Source organism: Ixodes scapularis, unplaced genomic scaffold (assembly GCF_016920785.2).
Source record: "Ixodes scapularis isolate PalLabHiFi unplaced genomic scaffold, ASM1692078v2 PGA_scaffold9__187_contigs__length_104089568, whole genome shotgun sequence".
NCBI lineage: Eukaryota > Metazoa > Arthropoda > Arachnida > Ixodida > Ixodidae > Ixodes > Ixodes scapularis.
In genome coordinates this window covers 2,988,237-3,007,827 of record NW_024609884.1, presented here as the reverse complement: position 1 = coordinate 3,007,827, position 19,591 = coordinate 2,988,237, and the positions used below count along the sequence as shown (strand labels likewise).

Genomic DNA, 19,591 nt, shown 5'->3' with positions numbered 1-19,591 from the left:
GTTCCTGCTTATGTGCAATGGTACTCCTTACTCAAGGAGGGATAGCACGCTTGGGGCACGAGTCCTGGGTGCACCCCTCAACTAAAGCCCCTTGATCAAGCTTGGCGTTCCTTACAAGTACCGACAAAAACTGTTCTGAAAGGACTCTGGGCCACGAGCAAGTGCTGTGCCGCCATTTATCTCCAAAAGCTGCACGAGTCGGGGGGCCTCCTGTACTGGTGCATTTGAGACTACTTTTAGGACTGATCACAAACACATCGAGTGAGCCAATCGGCCTACAGCACAGAGCGAGAGGCGCAAGTGCATGAACTGCCAGCTGAGCGGGGAGGGCCGCCATTTTCCTTCATTCACACGATTGAGTGCATAGGATCGACATCTCAATTTCGGTTCTTTCCATTTCTTTGGCAGGCTCTAGCAAGAAAGTTATATAGCGTTATTCCTTGGTTGTTTAAAAACCTGACGAAGTTTCTCTACGTTTGAATGCAAACTTTCATTCAGGCGAAAAAGAAAGCCCGTAGCAGACGACGCGTAACCTCAACAGTGCTCTGCGCCAAAAGCGTGTTGCCTCAAAATAACGGTCGTCTCTTCTTTGCTCACTTTTTCCTCTCGCTTCTTTGGCACTCTCTTCACTTTTCTCCTCTCCAGCGCCTTCGTTGCCACACCCACTGGCCAGACTCTTTCAATATACAGCTCTGGACTTTAAGAAGCTGCACTGCTGTATCGAATGATGACACGAGCTGTGGGGTAAGATTGAAGAAAAGGGAATGAAGTTTAATGTCCCTTAAAGGGATACTAAACCGAAATTTCGAACTCGCAAAACAAGGCTCGAACGATAGGCAGGACGCTGCAAAACTCGACAACATCACTCGTACAGCGATATCTCTAACGGATCGCCGTATTTTTGGAAAAGAAGTGTGCGATTAAACAAGGCCGACGAGACAAGTCATGTCACGATTCTCATTCCCTCTCCGTTTCGCTTTATCTCCTCCAGCTGGTGAACCGAAGCGAGGCCGCTTCCTCTCATTCTCAAATGTTCCAGGAGGACAATGACGTCGTAGGCCTCACTTGATCGTGCCCTTCTTTTCCAGAAGTATGGCCATCCGTTCGAGATACCGACGTACGAGTGATGTTTTGGAGGTCGTAGCGTCCCGTTCAACACTTCTGCGGCCTTAGTTTGAAAAATCCAAGCTTCAGTTCAGTATTCCTTTAAATAGCCTGTGGTGGCACTGCCCATGGTGCAGCAGGTTGCCAGAGCAGATGGATGGATGGATGGATGAATGCGGCTGAGCCCTTTGGATCGGGCGGTAGCGTACGCCACCTAGCCATTTTGTTTTACCATTTAAGCTTAGAATATTTAAATGTGAAATCTATATTCACTCCGCACTGCAAAGAAAGTGAGGCTATAGAAGATTGCAAGCTGGGCGACTGGCCGCCGCCATGTCTCTGCTCGAGCAGGCACGCCCGAGCGATTACGTGCTTGCCAAAGCTAAGTTCACCTGCGCGTAGCACGCGCTTGCACGCATGGGGCACCACTTGTGCCGCCATGCTTGCAATTGTCTATAAAACCCCCTTGCCGTGCAGTAGCACCGATGCAACCGCCACCTGGTAAAGCACCATAGAAATAGTATGCTCCTGCTGGGTGGTCAAGAGTATGCAATGGCCAGAGGAGAACTTTGCTCACTGGCAAGCTTTTTTTTTTTTTTATTTAAATAGGATTAATTTGATTTAAATCACTCTAGCTATAAAATTGCAATTCTTTACCACTAGATGCATTTTTTTAACATGGCAGACTGATTGATTCATCCCATCACTGATAATTCGGGAGAAAAAAAATTACTGTAAAGCACTGTTCTGATCTTTTATTACTGTAATCCCCACCATACGAGAACAAAAACAGCATAATTTGTTTAGTTAGTCAAAACTTGATTTGATCTTTCGAGTTGTTACTCCATTACAAAAGGACACTACTTGCCTAGTTTTCGCTTCTTTTGTGTTCCAATTTTGTAACATTAAGATGTTACGTAGCTGACGAATGAAATGGAAAGCAGAAATCAAGGTAAATGCTTCAATTCGCTCAAAAGAGCACTTTTTTTTTTCTTTTTTTCTCATGTTTAACCTTATAAGAATCTTTCTTGCTTGATGGTTCTTTGATCTAAATACAAATAAAATACACAGAGAGAGGATCAAATTATAGACAAATGGTAAATAAAAAATATCAGGATTATTTTGCAGGAAATGTTTGATTTCAATCGTAGTAAAACTACTACGAGTTAAAACACAATTTATATCATATTTATTTTACACCCTGCCAGCAAGGCAGTGACGCAAGCCAGCTACATGACACTGATTGGTAGATGATGCCATCTGTGTTTTGCTTGCAGAGCTTGCATAACAGAACGGCGGAGGTTTCCATGCAAATGATATTGCATGAAGCTCATATGTGCCACAATGTGGAAATACTAAATATAGCCAGTTTACTGGGTTTATCCCCCAGTGTTGTTTCAGCATTCTGCAATGCAAGGTTAACTTAGGAGCTGGCAAAAAAAGATTTTCTCGGGCAAATCCAGGACAGCTAAAGGCACGACAAACCGTACGCACACTTGCAACTCAGTTGCATTTGATGGGAAACAAGCTCATACATGAGGTATGTGTGGAGAGCATTTTAATCATCACAACAGGGGATATGTGATACATGCTTTCCAAGAGTCCACTATTTACATCCTCGCACAGAGGCTTTTCAGAAATGGAGGAATCAAGAACATGAACGGTACTCCCCTTTCCAAAGTATGACTAGAGTCTAGGGTGAATCAAACATGGCCACTTACAAGAGACTCATATAAAAAAGAGAATTGCACATCCCACAAAAGAAGTTGCCTCTATCATTGATTCAGCACCTGTCCAGGACATGCTAGAAGAGGTCTTTTCAGAGCCTCACCTTGACCTACGAGCTGCGTTGATTAAAACCCAGAAATTATTTACGTAATGAGTGCTAACATCGAGGAAAGGGTCGGCATTAGAACTTGGTTGGAGCAAACAAGGGGCAATGCTGGTCGTGGCTGCACTCGCAACTGATCCAAAAATGGACTGGGCATCCTCCAATAGTTCTGGCCCTTTCAGAGCAGATGTGCAGACGAATCCTGTATCACGTTTGAGATAGGGAAGCATCCTAATCATTTTCTTTAATTTCCCACAGCACATAGATCCGGTTATTGGTCTCAAAAGACGAGGTTGCAAATCTCTTCATGCACCTTTCCAAGCTTGGGCGGACAACTTTTGCACCATTTGAGGAAAGAGATGCTTGTCCAACCTCTGGTGTTACAGTTACAGGCCAAAGCTCCACGTTCCCTGGCAAACACCACTAGTAGCAGAATAAAATGGGACGTACAAAACTTAAGGTCACACGCTTCCCGTTCACTCTCTCCCTTGCCCGCTCATGAAAAGCTCACACGTGCTTTGAAGACAGGCATCTTATTTAGGCATGGTTGCAGTGCACAAGGAGACGAGAGGAAGAAATGATTTGGCAATTAGGTTTCGGAGGCCGTTGAATGGTCCCGAGTGCCCGTGACCCGGTCGGAAGGTCTCTGGGGCTAGGGCGCCATCTCGACCCTCTCCTGGATCTCGCTTCGGCACATGGGACACACCTCCAGCTGCAGGGCACAGTGGCTGCAGAAGCCCCTGCAACGAGACGCGGACGGGCCCATCCTCTTCGCCGGGCAGGTCTCGAGAGTGCACACTTTGAGAGACAATTCACGACAGCATTCAGGGTTTAGGCTTTGCTCGCCCATATCGTTTGAAGTGTGCAGGGACGACAGAAATCGGCCCAAAAGACCAGCCTAGGCTCAGCAACACTTTTTTTTTTTTTTTTCAAGATATCAAGTCTTTTGCGGCTAATTTCCAGATTTATGCGCCAGCTGCCGTGCAAAGGTACGAGAAAGAATTGTCCCCGGTGAAGGTCCCGAAATCTAGTGTGGATATGCTGGACACTTTACCGGAGCCACAAGTGCACAGCTGGCATGAGCATGCATCCATGTAAGGATCGGCCAAGTGGCGCCACTTTTCCCCACGGCACCTACTTGTGTTGGCAGGGCTCCAACCGCACCGCTGCACTGCGGTCAAAGCAGAGCGTGCACGAGTCTTCCCTGACGCTGCTGTGCCGCAACTTCTCCATGCGGATGTGCCTGTTATGACAAGGAAGCATTCTAGAAGGCCACCAGAGACAAGGCCAGCTCGGTCAAAGCATCTGCCGACAATACATCTCCCTATCATTTAGCGAGTTTCATTGCCATTGGCCCAAAATCAAGCTTTCTGCTTGAGAGGAAAGCATTTCCAATGAGGTTGCAACCTAGTGCATCCAAGCTAGGGCCATCCGTTCCTCGCAATGTCTCGTTTGGGGTGCGTACCTGGGCAGTATGACTTTGTCCTCTTCGGACAGGTGGGCAAACGAGTTGAAGCAGGAGAACTGGACGCCGCTAGGAGGAAATCTGAATGGAGAGCGGCCAAAGTTGAACTCGCACTGCTGGAACGTCATGAAGCTTGCCGCCGCAAAGAACCCCGACCTGGATGCAGCAAGGTGTCGCCAAGTTAGGATCTCTCGCCACCATGAGCCAGACTCAAGCAACCGGGTATGCAAGTGTGCTCCAGTGAGCTGAGACCCACTTGGCATAGGGAAACACTTGTGTGTTTGGAGGAAGTGGCTGCCCGTTCAGGTAGAAGGTGATCTCGAGGGCCTTAACATCGAGGAGGGTTCCCAAGACGTCCCCTGCACATCACCGGGGGGGCCCTGTAATCCCTGCTGGGAGTACCCTTTCTCCCCGCCATACCTGGCTTCCAGCAGGGATGACTGTGGCCCTGGCTTAGGGCGTTGTGCCAGATGAGCTGTCGGCAGCCGTCGTACGCTATGGAAAACTCGTCGTCGCCGATCCCGTAACCTTCCTGTTTCCATTGGGAGAAGGAAAAATAGTCCACCATCAGACTTTTCGAAAAATTCTTCAAAATGACGGATTCGCGAAAGCCCTCATCAGACCTGGCTCAACTTCTAAAAGCACTTACATTTGCCGAGCCTTTCTCAAAAACAACAAATATTTAGAGGAACGAGTCATAAGCCTGGTTCAGACACTTGCATTGGTTGCGTTCAGAGTGACTGAAACGACAGCAATGACAAAGTCACCGGGACAAGTGACCGCCGTATCCAACATGGCAAACAACGCAAGACTGAAGCAGTCATGAGTCGTGGTTTTCCAGGTGTTTCCCGTCGTTGCTGCCGTTATGGTTGCTCTGAATGCAACAGACACAAATGTGTGAACCATTTTCTGAGCTTCTTTCAGAGAAGTTCTCGAGATGTTTTTCCACATTGATACATTTTTTAGGAATTTGGCGGTTTGAGGTTCTGATTTGCACTGAACTGAGTTTTTTAGTACATTCACCAATTTTGAAATGAGTTTGATTTCTCATTTTGCATATTTTCGAGACTTGGTAAGAAGTGGCCTTCAGCCTTGGTCGGCTGTGCTTCAAGCTCTTTTGTGTGGCTCTCGTAGTCCCTGAAACTTCGAGCAGTGTTTCCTAAGTTTCCAAGATGCTTCAAATGTATCTAGGATCCCGAGTCTGGAATTTCCTAAAGGCCTAAAGCTTTCTACCTCCGACAGTCATTGGGTGCCGCCACAAGGCATGCCTGCCCCAGGGAATCGCGGAATGGCTAGGACTCGTATTCTGCCACAATCCACAATCCACACCACAATCCAGAGTCCATGGGGGGCAGAGAGGCTGTCAGGCTTCACGCCTTTATCTCTGCCCCCTGGGTAGAAAAACCCGCCAAACAAATAAACAAGAAAAAAAAAAGGTTCGAGACGAGTTTTAAACAGCCCAAAAGTCAACCGAGTATCCTTGGAAAAAAAAATATCCCTCCATCTTTCTGAGACATGATCTAAAAAAATCAAAGCCTTTCATTTGTATAAATCTGTATCCCAAAATTATTTACCAAGAAGTTTTACCTTGGGATTTAGCAGGAAAGGCAGAACTCTATACAGTCGAACCCAGACATATTGAATTCAATGGGGATCGTAAAATAGTTAGATATGTCAATAATTTGATATACAAAAATATGTTAAATTAACCTAAAGTTGAAATTTCCTGGCGTCTCTGCTAATACCGAAGGTCAGGCCGCGACAAACGGGAGCTTCCCAAATAGAGCATCCAAGAGCCGCTAAATACAATAAAGCTTAGTTGGCGGGGACCGCCAACACAGCCGCGCTTACACGCACACCTGGCCGGGACCTCCACACAGTATAAACAACAAAACACAAAAATATTATGAAAAAAAAAAAAAAAAAAGTGAGACGCATAAAAAAAAAAAAAAATCTCGATTCATAGGAAAAAGTTAAGCAAGCAACAAAAAAGAAAGCTTACTAAATTCAGGCAGCAAAAAAGGCAAAAAAAAAAAAAAAAATGACGGGCAAAGTAGTAACGGCAAAAGGAGAAGGTAAACAAAAATAAGGCGTTGTCGGCACACTCGACTTGCCGAAGACTTTTTTTCCTTTATTTTATTTTGGGGTTAGGGAGTCGCACAGCATCAACAGTATTCGGGGAAAGGGCGCAGGCCACCGTTCCCAACAGCGGGCACTCCCTACTCTCCCTACGCGCGCGTGCACTTCCCTTTGTTTTTGCCGTCAACCACTTTTTTTTTACAGTTCATTGTCTCTCCTTTCCGACAACTGCTCTTCCACTGCGTATATTCCTATTCCCGCGTGTACGCTGGCTTGGCGGTCTGCCAGCCACGCAAGGCAAGCGATGTGCTCGCCACCAGCGCAATCGGATCGCAGAAAAAGCAACGAGCGGCCGGGCTTCGTTCGCTATATCGAGTGTCCCTGCCATGGGATATAAAACGACAACGCTCCTATACTATTACCGTTTGATATCAACAATACTTGGAAATAGTCGGGTGCGATATAACTAGGGTTCGGAGTTTTCAGTTTAAACCGATAAACACCGATAAAAGTACGCCGAATCCATTTTCGGAAATTAGGTTTTACCGAAAAAAGTCAGTTTGTAGGTTCGGCGTTTTCGGTTTAAACCGATAAAAACCGAATAAAGTATGTCTAATCCGTTTTATAGAATTCAGTTTTAACTGAAAAAGGTCAGTTTTTTAGGGCCGCGCTGAGGTGGATGGGGGAGAGAGAGAGAGAGAGAGAGCTTTGCGAGGTTCGACATTATGTGACGTGTTCGTGATTGCCCTCTTCCAAGGTTCAACGTGCAACCAAAGAGGTGTTGGATTGGCCTTCACGGGACATCTGTGTCCTTTCTGTGATCGGGCTTAGTGTGTCAAGTTCCCGGTCCCTAAAAAAAAAAAGTTTGGATGTGGGCTAGTATAAGGTTTTTCGCTTCATGCACTTCAGAGGACATCGAGGATAGCCGTCAATACCTTTCTTAACACGCTCTCTCTAACTTCCCTGTTGTTAAAAACATAAACACAATGGATTTTTTTTTTTTTTTTTTTTTTTTTTTACATTTTGCTGGTTTTTGTACGGTCATCACCTCAGACGGTCACATCGTCAGAATGGGAAGGAAAAAGAAGCGCGCTGAAGAAGTTATGCCCGCGAATTCTGCGATTTTGAGTTGTGTCCTGACAGAAGTTGTAGCGAGGACCACGTATGTATATCTGTCGTTATTCTTTGAGTGATTGCAAATATCACAGCTACAAGGATCATCTGATCCGGTGTCCGATGGTGCTTCTTTTATATTCACTGAAAAAAAACGGGAAACTGTTTCGGGAATAAATATACGCCGAAAAGAACCGAAAATTAGATTTTAAAATAAACACCGAAAAAAGTACGCCGAATTTCGATAAAATAAAAACCGAAAACGCGGAACCCTAGATATAACCGGGCTCGACTGTACTCGTTTTCACCTTAATTGTAGTATAAAAAATTCGGCTCCTGGTGGAGCATTACTAATTACCTCCCTTCATGCGGAGAATTAAGATTAGGTATATGTTATCTCCTCTGACAAGCAAGTCTTGTAACAAGCACTTTGAGCAAAACTTGCTTTCTTCTCGAAATGACGACCAATATAGCTACAATGCGGACAAGACACTCACATGGTTGAGAAACTTGCTCTCCTTGGTGGCCCAGCCAATCTGCATGACTCCCGAGGTGACAATGAGGGCCTCGTAGTACCAAACGCCAGAGTCCACTTGAAAGGTGCAGCGCACGCTCTCAAAGGACGAGGCGTCGCACCTGGCCTGCAACACCACAGGCTTGATTACAACTCTTGTCAGGTCAAGTAGCACACAAGTTGCATGGGCTTGGAATAAGCCTAAAAAGGAAAAGCGGTCTTGGACTCGGAAAGCTCACAAGAGTCTGCTTCTTGTGCAGCGCTCCGACTGGAAGGCGCAGTGGGTACACACATAGGTGAAACTTTTCAGCGCCAAACTGCAAGCATCAGTTCGCACCGTGTCCCATTTTTGACACACAAACTCGACTCTGTGACGTCACGCCGCGGTGGTGGCGCGTCGGGCGCACTTCCGGTCTGGGGCTGCGGGTGGAAGGCACCGTGCAAGACATGCATTCCTCTACTAATGTGGCGATGCAGGCGAGTTGGTTATGCATGTTGAAAGTATCAGCGCTCGTCCTGTTTGCCTCTCCGTCTTCGTATTTGTCTTTATTGTGCGCTTTCACTACTTTCAATTCCTGTGTTCTTGTGGAAGAAACCAGACAAAAAACCTGCCTTCTCGTCAAAACGCCGCGACGGAGGCTGTACCAAAATTGCCTGGAAAAGTTCCAAGATCAGTTTTCGTGTGTTTCTTGCCTCCTCCGTTCGTCCAAGAACGTGGATAGTAGCTGTGAAAAGGGCAAACTAGACGCTGTCGAACTACGATTGCTTGTGTGGAAAACACTTTGGGTTGAATTCACGGATACTTGTGGTCATCAGAATTGTCTCTTTCCAACATCAATGAGGAAAAACCACCAAGTTGTCCGAACCATCCGCGGTTCGGACAACTTCAAACGAACAAATTCAAACTGCTGCCCGATTGTTCGAAATGTCGTCTGTTCTTTCAAGCCTGTCTGCTTTTTGTTGTCTGCTCGTTCAAACAAAAGCGGCCCGTAGACCAAATGTTGACCCAGTGATTGCGATAAGTGCAGGCCTCAAAATACTTTTAAATTTGAAAGTGGGTTGGATTAAGTAGGCTCAGTGTGAACAGTAGGTACAAGGAGATGGTGATCATTGTTACCGGTGGCGATCACCAACTTGCAATGCGCAATTCCGCTTGCGATTTTCAGTATCAACGTCAATCATCTCAGTTACGGTCCATGCTTTTGTAGCCCGAGCGACGTCGCGACTGAAAGTAGCGAGCAGAATCTCATCGTGCGAGTCAGGCTTTAGCGCCCATTCTGCGGCGTCCACGCGGAATGAATCGCCGCACGTCGGACTATTCACACGAAATTTTGCGGCGTAACAAGCCTCGTTAATTTTGCTGAAGCCCCTCAAGTAGTCGGACATTGTTAGGAAGACGTAGAATCAACAATTCCAATGCGAAAAAGAGCACAGGGACTCGCACCGGCGCTGACAACATCGCCTTCCAATGGTTCGTTTATGGGGGACGGCGAGCTGCTTGCCCACACTCCATCGCGCATGCACGGTGCCGGTGGCGTCCGCTAGGGGCGCTCCCGCTTGTTTGTAAACATGAGTTGGTCTATATGACAAAGCCTGCACGTCCACTTTGCCACAAAGCACGCCGGTCATTTACGGCTGCAGCAAACGTTGAGGCATCGGTAATGTTTGCATTTTAATCCTCAACCTTCCTTCAATCGTAGGAATGTAGGTCAAGACAAATACAATGCCCCGATGCATCGTCCCATTCTCACCACCAGACCGTTGGAGGAGATCTTGAGGTATTCGCTGACGTCATTGCTGTTGAGCATGGCATTGATGTTAGACCTGTCAGTCACTTCGTAGGTGTAGCGTCTCCCCTGCAACAAGCACGCACAACTCACTTATCGCACTAAACTATTAAAAAAATGTTGGCTAGTTGGTGAGGGTTGGCAGAGCCCCTGCTCTGCCAGCTGTCAAGGGTGGTAAACAACGCAAATACGCGACCTCACAATGCCCGTTGCCCTTTGGCAAGAAACAATGTACACACCTCTTGGATGACTGCCGTTTCCACATGAAAAGCAGGAAAAGGAATGTCAGAGCAGCAGCAACCAGCACAGCTGGGACGGAAAATGGTTCTCCTGACGAGGAAACTTTCACTCACACAGGTTGTCTAGGCACCACTGGGCACAGAAGCCCACCTGGCGCTCCACAAAGTCGCTGCTCGTCACCCAAGGCTCCATCTTGACGAGGGGGTTTTCTGACAGGGCGGCCAGACGCCGCTCCAGCGTCATCTTGTTTTCACCTGGGACAAGAAGCATCGCAAATGGTGGCACTCCTGGCGTGCTGTCGGCCCTCCGATCCAACAGATGAGCCACTGTCTTGTGTCAGAACAGCACTTCCCAAAAAAAATTTTTTTCCCAAAGCTATCTGTATCCTGAAAATGGCCTGTTCTGTCAGAGCAAACTCAATTCAAATCTTGCATCATCCCCCTATCTGAAAGCCATGAGTTGAAAACTCTAATTCTCTCCTCCAAGCTTCTGTGCTACCATCTGAGAGCAGCAGCTCACAAATACCACACATTAATGGCTTCAATCACAAGGGGCAGATGAAGCAAATATTGAAAAGCGAGACAAGTGGTAACAATGTCAGCACTAGTCACCACTCACTTGTTTGAGCAAATTTTTCCAAGGCAATCAGTGAGAACAAAATCACCAGGGTATTGCAATTCAAAGGATCCTGCATGAGAAGAGGGTGGAAAACGACTGGTCATCAGTCAGCGGCAAGGATGCAGGATTATCACACACTTGCGCACAACTTGTGCAGCTTTCACTGTCTACCTAAACATCCTACTCTGAACTCCTTTGTTCTAATTCATATTCATGCGAAATTGTGGAGGCAGCACAATGAGAGTACTGGAGGCAAGTGCAGGGCTTTAATTCCATGATAGCTGGACTTGACAGCTGACACTCTTGACCCAAGCAATGCAACAACTTGTAAACTTTCTTTACTATGTCAAAAGAAAGTTCTTTTTGTAGAGAACATGAGATACTTAGTTTCACCGTAACAAATGGCCATGGACCAAGCAAGCTAATTAGCGTGTCGGAAACCCGCTTCGGTACCAATTTTAAGTGCTCCGAGGGGGACAAAAGTCACGTCTGGGATACACCAAAGAGGGTCTTCTCCAACAGGTTATGCCCACTCCCCTAGGGCTGTCACGTGCCCTCACCACTCTGATTGGCTCCGGAGGCGTTCCCTCTTTGCCAAGAAATAAACAGCATCATTTTTTTATCTCCATTATGCAAGTACTTTAAGAAATTTCGTATCGAGCAGCACTGAATCGACCCCCTCAACAGCCTGTCCAGGCAGTTTATTCAGCCTGCTTTGCTTTCAAACAAAACACTGCGATAAAGACGTGCTCTGCATGCCATAAGGAAACCCTCAGAGGTTCTCAGACTGAGCACCAAGAGCCTATGCTCAACTGGGGTACAAAAAAAGAGTTGCTTGCTCCCCAAAGAAAAACGAGAAAGAACAAGCATGGCACGGCTTATTAAACAACAGCCCTAAGACCCTTTGGAGTCCATGAAGACGTTTCTAGGGCCAAATTACAGTGTTGGTTTTTATTTCTCTTTAAATAAAGCTTGAACAAAAAATATTAAACTTTTAGAAAGACAAATTAAGTAGAACCGCTGTTGACTCTTTCGTTATCAACCACTATCTCAAAATGTTTTTAATTTACCAGGGTTGGCCTTTAAGAAGAAAGTACCGGAACCGCCTAAATGGGGCACTTTGGGCCTGACTGATCGCTGAATCCCTAGGCTGGTGAAAATGGAATGGTTGAGCGGGTGTGATGCTTCCTACTGTAAAACACTGAGCATGTGCTCAAGTCACAGGAAGTGCCCAGCCCTTGCTTTTGAAACATTTGAAATGCAGTAAACTTTCGTTAGTTCGACCTCGGTTAATTCGACTTTTCATTTAATTCAATAGTGTTCAAGAGTCCCGGCGAGCGCCCATACATTTCTATGAGAGGAAAAGTTTGATAGTTCGAACTCGGGAAGGCTCCGGATCGGATAATTTGTCCCGAGCGAATGCGCGCAGGCTCACATTGCACTGCACCATCGCAGAAAAACCACCAAGGTACGGCGAAACACGGGCCCTTCGCTGCAAAGCCGAACGTGTGCAAATATGCGCCTGCTCCTTTACGCCATTGAGTGGGACCGTAGCGAATGACACGAGCCAGCGCAACCAATCTGGCGTGAAGTAGCGCGGAGAACATACACGTGGTCGGTCGCGGAGACAGCGCGCGCTCTCAAAGCGCTTGTCTGTAGCATTGTGTGCGGTCCATCTTGCGCGCCGAAAAGCGCAAATTCTCTTTTCCTTTTTTTTTTTGTTTATTTTCTTTGTTGCTGACGGTCTGGCTGCCCGATGCCAAAGTCGGCGCGTAAAAGTGTGCGATTTTGCAGGGTTTTGACGTTTAGTGACGCTGCTCTCTGCAGCATGCTTTTGGACACGCGTTTTAAGCGCAGACTGCAGCAGACCAACCGTGAGTACTTGGATAATAAAAGGAAGCTTAATTTTAATTGTTTTTTGTCCTTTTTTTTTAATTCAATCGTTTGGACAATTTGACCACATTTCAAGGTTCCGTTGAGGTCGAATTAACGAAAGTGTACTGTATAGGCAAAAGACATATCATGCACCCACCCCAGCAAATTTTCGAGCTAATCGAGGTGCTTCTTCGCTTCAGGTGCTTCTCCGAGAAGCCGGCGCACAGAGTGAAGCTTTAACCCATTCGCTACCGAAGCTGGCGAATCGCCGGGTGCGCCGTCAGGAGCCACATTGCCAAAGCCGGTGATTCGCCGGGCTGTGTATATTTCTGTTTTAAAAAACCATTTATAGATGGCGTGCTATATAGACTTGGTGTAGTGTAGCTAGATACGCTGCCAACAGATGGCAAGAGTCCTTCTGTTCGCAGTGTTCGTTTGAGCTTGTTCTTTTGTGTGTTGTCGTTCCCGCTCGATCACTGTTCGCTTGGAGAAGATGACAGCATTGAGTAGTCGGCTTGGCCTTTCTGACAATGAAATTATAGATATCCTCTTTGACAACGATGATGACGGGACATCTGGTGAGGACAGTGATTTTTTGGAGCCTTCTGCCAACCACGGGAGCGATTCCGACAGCAGTTACGAGTCAGAATCACGACAAGATAGCCCTGGTTGTGCGACACCTAAGCGACCGAGAATGGAGGAATGGACCAGGGCTGATGACGGCACTGCCGAGAAAGTATGGAAAATCCCTTTTTCTGGATCTGCAGGACTCGAGTGGCCAATGAGCGCAGCCCTAGGTGACAACTGCTCACCTTTGGAAATGCTGAACGCGCTCCTCGGAGAAGATGTTTGGGAACTGGTGATGGACTACACAAATGCTTTCACAAGGAAGAAGTGGCGCACTGAGTCAGACCCAGAGTGGTTTCCTACGACTCCAGGAGAGATCAAAGTCTATGGTGCCTCGTGCATCTTGATGCAGCGAAGCAATTGTTATCGACCCCTTCAGAGACCGTCTTGGTGATGGACATACCATTTACTCAGACAACTGGTACTCCTCACCGCATCTCTTCCTGGCCATCAAAAATGGTGGATCCAACACTGTCGGAACAGTCAGAACAAACAAGAAGAATATACCGAAAGATCTGAAAGCATTGAAGCTGGCCAAGGGTGAAAGCAAGACTTCATTTTCACATGGCATCATGGCTATTCAATGGCAGGATTTAAAGCCTGTTATTATGCTTTCAACATGCCACGGTGCTGTTGACATCACTTACACCGGAAAGAGACGACACGGTAAATGAACCAGTACTGAAGCCTCTAATCGTGCAAGAGTACAACAAAGGAATTGGAGGTGTTGACTGGCAAGACCAGCAGCTTGCATCATATCCGATCGTGCGTCACTGCGCAAAAGGATAGAAGAAGGTTCTCTTCTACGTCTTCGACATGGCCGTGTACAATGCCTACGTTCTTCGTGCAAAAAAAACACAGGAAAATGGGGGAGCTAGTATACTGACTAGAAAAGTGAACCCCTCCGAAGAAATTATCGAGGAGACAGCTCTTTCCGGATACCGGAGACGATGAAAGTAGCCTGGCAGACCGTCCCCAATGCGCCTTAAAGGAGCTGTGCAACGATTTTAACGTTGAAAGAATTGGCATCTTCTTCTGCTTTTGATATTGTTCACCTTGTCACAAATGACAGAAAAAACACCTCCTTTCATAGAAATATTGCGATTCCGCCGCGTAATAGCGAGGCAAAACTTAGAATATTCCCCGACCTGCAGCCGCGAGCGGCGGCCATGAGAAACACGCAGCGTGACAACAATGGGGAATCTTGTAGAAAGATAGCAAGTTGTGCGAATACCTGCTCGATAAAAGGTAACTTCTAAAAATCTTGTCGTTCTAACATATATATAAATGCGTCAAACACCTGCTATCATCGACAAAACTTCTATCATACGGAGTTTTAGTGGCGCCACCTATCCTAGGTCCACAAAACCGTCAGCTCTCTGTTACCGCAAACAGCTGCCAAAAGCCGGAGGGAGAGGGGGACAGAGCCGAACGGGTATGGCCGGACCCGGATCAGACTTTCCTCTTTTCACGATATTGTTCGCGCTGCGCCCGCCAGCACGTGGTCACGCGGTCGCAAGCGGAGTTCTCGCTGCTCACTGATGGCTCTAAAGAGAGAACTTTTCCGGACCCCGCGCCTACCCCATCAAGGTCACTGCGCATGTGACCCGGAAGACGACATACAAGTTGAGAGGCGGCAAAAACCTGGATCTTTTTTATTTTTTAAAAATAAAAACTAGGGTATCCAGGCAAAATCTGTTTTCTTCACTTCAGAAGTGTCAGGCATCAACTTCTACAATAATTTAAGCAAAGCCCTGAAATTGTTGCACAGCTCCTTTAAGGCCGCAAGGTAGGCACACTTCCCCTCGTCAGATTCCGCCAAATCCTGTCAAGCTAAACCTATCAAGGCACTAACAAGTGTGCAAGGCACAAGGCAAGAAAAGTGAAAGTCGACGAGAGTGCGAGAAGTGCGGCGCAGCTCTCCACATGCCCGAGTACTTCAAGATCTATCATACGATGAAGAATCTGCCAGTGCCTAATATTGATTTGTAGACTCTAACAAACCACTTAAAATGTAAATAAACATGTCTTCTTGTTTTCTAGACCGAGTTTTACTGTAAATGCTTATTATACAAGCAAAATAGTCATGCCTAGAGTAGCCGTTTTAGGGGGAAAAAATGTGCAATACGGACCACCCGGCAGCGCACGATGCGTGCGGTAGCCAATGGGCTAAGCACGTCGGTGTGAAATGGTAAAGTTTGATGATTTATCACCAGCGGATTTAAAAATAAGGGTACTGCCAGACCTCTATACTGCCCCTATACTGTTCTGTCAGATCAAAGAAGGGCCTACCCTACCGTGTGCCCCTTCTGCTCTCTGGCTTAAAAGCTTTTGCACAGGCACTTGCTCGGTATTTTACGGTAGTGGAAAAATAACCCACACTAGAGTAGGTACTATTCAGGCAAGTGCCCTTCTCTCCTCCAGTTCTGGATGGGACAATCCTCGGACAATCCCCGATTAGGACGCAGATGGTCAAGATCCCCTATGGCCACCCCATCGGGATGTCCGAGGCTGCCTCGACTCACCAGGTTTGCAACAAGGTACTCCAGGGTGTCTGGCGTGAGCAATGCCACGCTGCTTGGACCTGGTGGGCCAGATAAGAAGAGCCACAAAACTCTATTCAAATCATCATGTTCCCAAGCGTTATTCAGGCATAAAAACAATTTCTATAAAGAAACCAATGAACTGAGTGCAATGAAACCTTTCACAAGGGTGTCTTGAGGTGGCTCATTTAAGGCTAAAACAAGCTTCCTATGCACAAAGAGGAAAATGGTAAAAATTGTTAGGTTGATGCCTCACAGATGGCACAACATAAAGCAAGCATTTGTCAAATGAACGCCCAAAAGCAGATTCGAAAGTGTGCAGTATACCACCTACGAGGGTAGCAGCATCAACCAGTCGGTTTGTGCCGTTATCCTCCCTGCGGATATCTAAAGGCAGGCTCCGGAAAAATATATGATGATCATCGATTTTCATAAAATTTTACCCACATTGAACATCCGCCCCCGAGTACGTCTACAAAATATCTCGTCAAAATAATATTCTTTTTCCAAAAAACTAATTTACAAGTTTACGCATACACCTATGAATCGCCGACTACTGTTCTACTGACAGCAACAGGAGGAGGGGGAGGAAGAGGGGAGGGGGGGGGGGGGGGGGGGGCTTGCGACGTCAAATGTTGTATCCGAGAGCAGATGACGCTCCCTCCTCCGCGCCGTTGTGGTGATGGCGAGAGTCTGGTTTAGGCTATTTGCGGCATGCGATGGAGGATGGGAAGAATCGGTCATGTGCTGTGGGGTGCAACAACACCACGAAGAAATGCAGCAGTACCATCTCATCGGTTTCCGACCGAGAAGTTTCTGTGACGGAAGAGGGTCTGAGCAGTTTGAAGCGAGAGCTGGCTCCTAGCGCTCGCATTGTGCTAGCAAACAAAACCTTCCATATCATTGCACTTCTGAAGCAGAATCTGGGTCCATACGTCGGCGGTTTGCAAATGCAGCCACCACAGGTGGTCCCCTCGGAGGCGATGCCGGCGGATTGAATGCAAACGGTGAATCGTCCGAAATTTTGTGCTGAAAATCTTATAACATTTGCTGGCTGTTGCTTGACTCAGAAAAGCTCGATGAATCAGATTCCATTATTTCCCATGGACGTACACGACGGCCTTTTGACTGCTTCTGACGCTGGGTGAAACAGGCTCGAACTGCCCACGTGCTGTTTATACAGTCGACATTGCAGCAAGATAGTAAATCAGTGAAGTTGCTGCAAAATTTAATGCCATTAAGTGGCCCAAATAGCAGTCTAACTTTTATCATGCTAATGGCATTAATTAAAACATTGTATTATTTAATGGGACACGGTCACTTTGGTATGTTAACAATAGACAGTATTTTCTTCACTGTTCACTTCTTGCCCAATACAACAGAGTTTCGGCAGAAAACAACCAGTCTGCATGAGGTACACTGACACTAGACTGAGCCGAGTGTAAACAATCTGCGGGTTTCACTGTGCCGACATCTCAAATGCACGGGAATCGGGCCATCTGACAGCGCAGATCTTTTCAACTTGTTTTTTCGTCGGCTACTAGAAGTACCCCGAGACATTTGTTTGTATGACATAGGCGCAGGCGTTGATAGCGAACAATGTGGCAAGATCAAATTTTGAAAAGGTCTATAGAGGCACAAATCACCTGCAAGCTTTTCTGCAATGCAGCCCAGTACAACACAGATATTCCTGTGCCATGTCGGGTTGCTTCTGCCACCAACCGACAGCTCCCTCGACAACTGGAACATCTGCGACAGCTTCCCGACAGACTCCTGGGGAAGAAACGGGCCATTCAGTAGCTAAAACAACCCCCAATGAAAACGTTTGCAATTTTTTTAAGGGGCAACATCACCTTGAAATGTGGACTTTAAAACCAGTTGATCAATATTGATGAAATTTGGAGGGTCTATTCATTTCATTGCCTAAATGCACTCTATGAAATTTCATCTCTGTAGGACTATTTTCCGACAAGCTACAGGGGAAGGTACACAGCTGCTATTGATGTAAGCCACCTCACTTGGCAAGGAAATCTATCGTATAAAATTGCAGGAGAATATTGAGCATTTCTAAGCTTTAGCCTTAACTAGAACATATGGTGGGTGGGGCTATTTATTTTTTACCTTAAAATCCGTGTTCTTTCTATGCAAAATGTCAATTGAAAAGCATTCCACATAATGGGGCATTTTCTCCTCATCAAAACTACCTTTTGGCAATAAGAACTTCATTTCAATAGAAAAATAGATATCTAGCTCCCTTCCTCATTAAATTTCAGTTCAGAAACATCCACAGCAAAGAATACATTCAGCGATTCATTGAAATGATAGATTTCCTAAAACGAAAGTTGCTGCAAAGAAGTGAAACTGAGAAAAACCTGTTTGAAGTTTCCGCACCACTACAATTGCTTTTATTGGAGGTGGTGGCAACTGAAAGGCACCAAGCGCCTAGATGGTGCCTTCTGCTTACACCCAATCTCCTGCATGGCTTTTCTGAGCGAATCCAGGCTTAAAACGCTTTCTTTGAGTGTCATTTTGTCGTCGGCATGTGGACATTGTCACAGTGATTGTGAAACGAGTGAGGAATTGGGTATGCTTGCAATACACTAACCAGCATCAGCAAGTATGGGCGGGGAAAGCATCATCGAAATACAAAGCAGACAAACCCACGTGACTTTCTATAAATGAATGCTGGTTTTTGTCAGTTTTGTGTTCCATCAGGGTGGGCTTTTCGATTCTTGGCCATATGCATAGCCTCTTCTACGTGAAAGCTGGACTTCTATGCTGTTCTCGCCCAAATAGAGTTTACTCTCAAACAAAGATATTTATTGAACTGAAACTGTGAAGAAATGCTCTTTCCAACGAGAATATGATCATCATTCTATGGCACACCGGTGCGAAGCTACAACAGTTTGAAAATAGGAAACGGAAGTTTCACATTTCAAAAACGTGATTTTGCATCGTTGGCTTACCGAAAATGTTTTATTTCTCCCTAAATACTTCAGATATTGCAATAAAAGTTTGCAGGAGTATACACCATTAGTTGTAAAACCACAATACATAAAAAAAAAAAAAAAATTCTTTTTTTTTTCTCAAAAATTGCAATTTAAAGGGCTACTCCACCGATTTTTTCATTGTCTCCGATTTGCTTGAAATTTTGCTAAACTAACCAACAAACATCGCGAAAATAGTATCCCAAATATTAGGTCAAAATATTGTTTTTTCGCGAAGTTATTGAATTTACAGTTTTGGTCCTCACCGTGTTTTTCAAGCTCGAAGTCTCTACTGGCAACGATGAAAAAGTGACGTCAGTGGAAGGCAGGGGTTCACTCTTTGGGCTGTAGATTTCGTTTTAAACTGATTCGAAGCAGTTTCATGGTGTCAAATGAATGCTTGGGAAGCTCGCTGCAGTACCCGCGCTCCAGCACGGAACAAATGATTGGCATATTCTATTTTTTGGCTGCTTGCTCGACTGGCAAGCCTGCCTGCCACTGACGTCACGGCCCTGAAAAGCGCGCGTATATTTGAATGTTGGTTTTTGCATCATTTTCATTTGCCGATTTCGCAATAACTATTATGAATTTCGCGATTCTAAATAGCATACCGGAGAGAGTAAAGGCCGGGGAGTCAGAAAATATAGTTAGTTGAGGTAGCTCAAAAAATCGGTGGAGTACCCCTTTAAAGGGGCCCTGCAATCATATATAAGCGTCCACGTTTTTTGCGGCTTCCACGTCTCTTGAGGTTCAGGCAAGCCAGCGGGCACGGAGAGAGTAACTAAATATCAGTGCGTCATATTTTAAC

The 19,591-nt window shown here is 46.1% G+C and overlaps 1 protein-coding gene across 2 annotated transcripts in view; it reads right to left on the bottom strand.

Moving 5' to 3' along the window:
- Positions 1 to 2,645: 2,645 nt before the first annotated feature.
- Positions 2,646 to 19,591, bottom strand: part of LOC8031949 (RING finger and SPRY domain-containing protein 1) — a 34,632-nt gene continuing 17,686 nt past the window's right edge. The window contains exons 3-14 of one of the 2 annotated variants that reach the window (XM_029995447.4): positions 17,443 to 17,569; positions 15,779 to 15,837; positions 10,752 to 10,821; positions 10,247 to 10,387; positions 10,133 to 10,143; positions 9,858 to 9,962; positions 8,090 to 8,233; positions 4,821 to 4,932; positions 4,657 to 4,759; positions 4,401 to 4,556; positions 4,074 to 4,178; positions 2,646 to 3,733 (exon numbers count right to left, since the gene is read on the bottom strand). In XM_029995447.4, coding sequence (XP_029851307.3) covers positions 3,469 to 3,733; positions 4,074 to 4,178; positions 4,401 to 4,556; positions 4,657 to 4,759; positions 4,821 to 4,932; positions 8,090 to 8,233; positions 9,858 to 9,962; positions 10,133 to 10,143; positions 10,247 to 10,387; positions 10,752 to 10,821; positions 15,779 to 15,837; positions 17,443 to 17,569 — 1,398 coding nt within the window. In that variant the 3' untranslated portion in view covers positions 2,646 to 3,468. The remainder of the gene's footprint in view (positions 3,734 to 4,073; positions 4,179 to 4,400; positions 4,557 to 4,656; positions 4,760 to 4,820; positions 4,933 to 8,089; positions 8,234 to 9,857; positions 9,963 to 10,132; positions 10,144 to 10,246; positions 10,388 to 10,751; positions 10,822 to 15,778; positions 15,838 to 17,442; positions 17,570 to 19,591) is intronic. The other variant, XM_029995448.4, reaches the window with a different exon arrangement.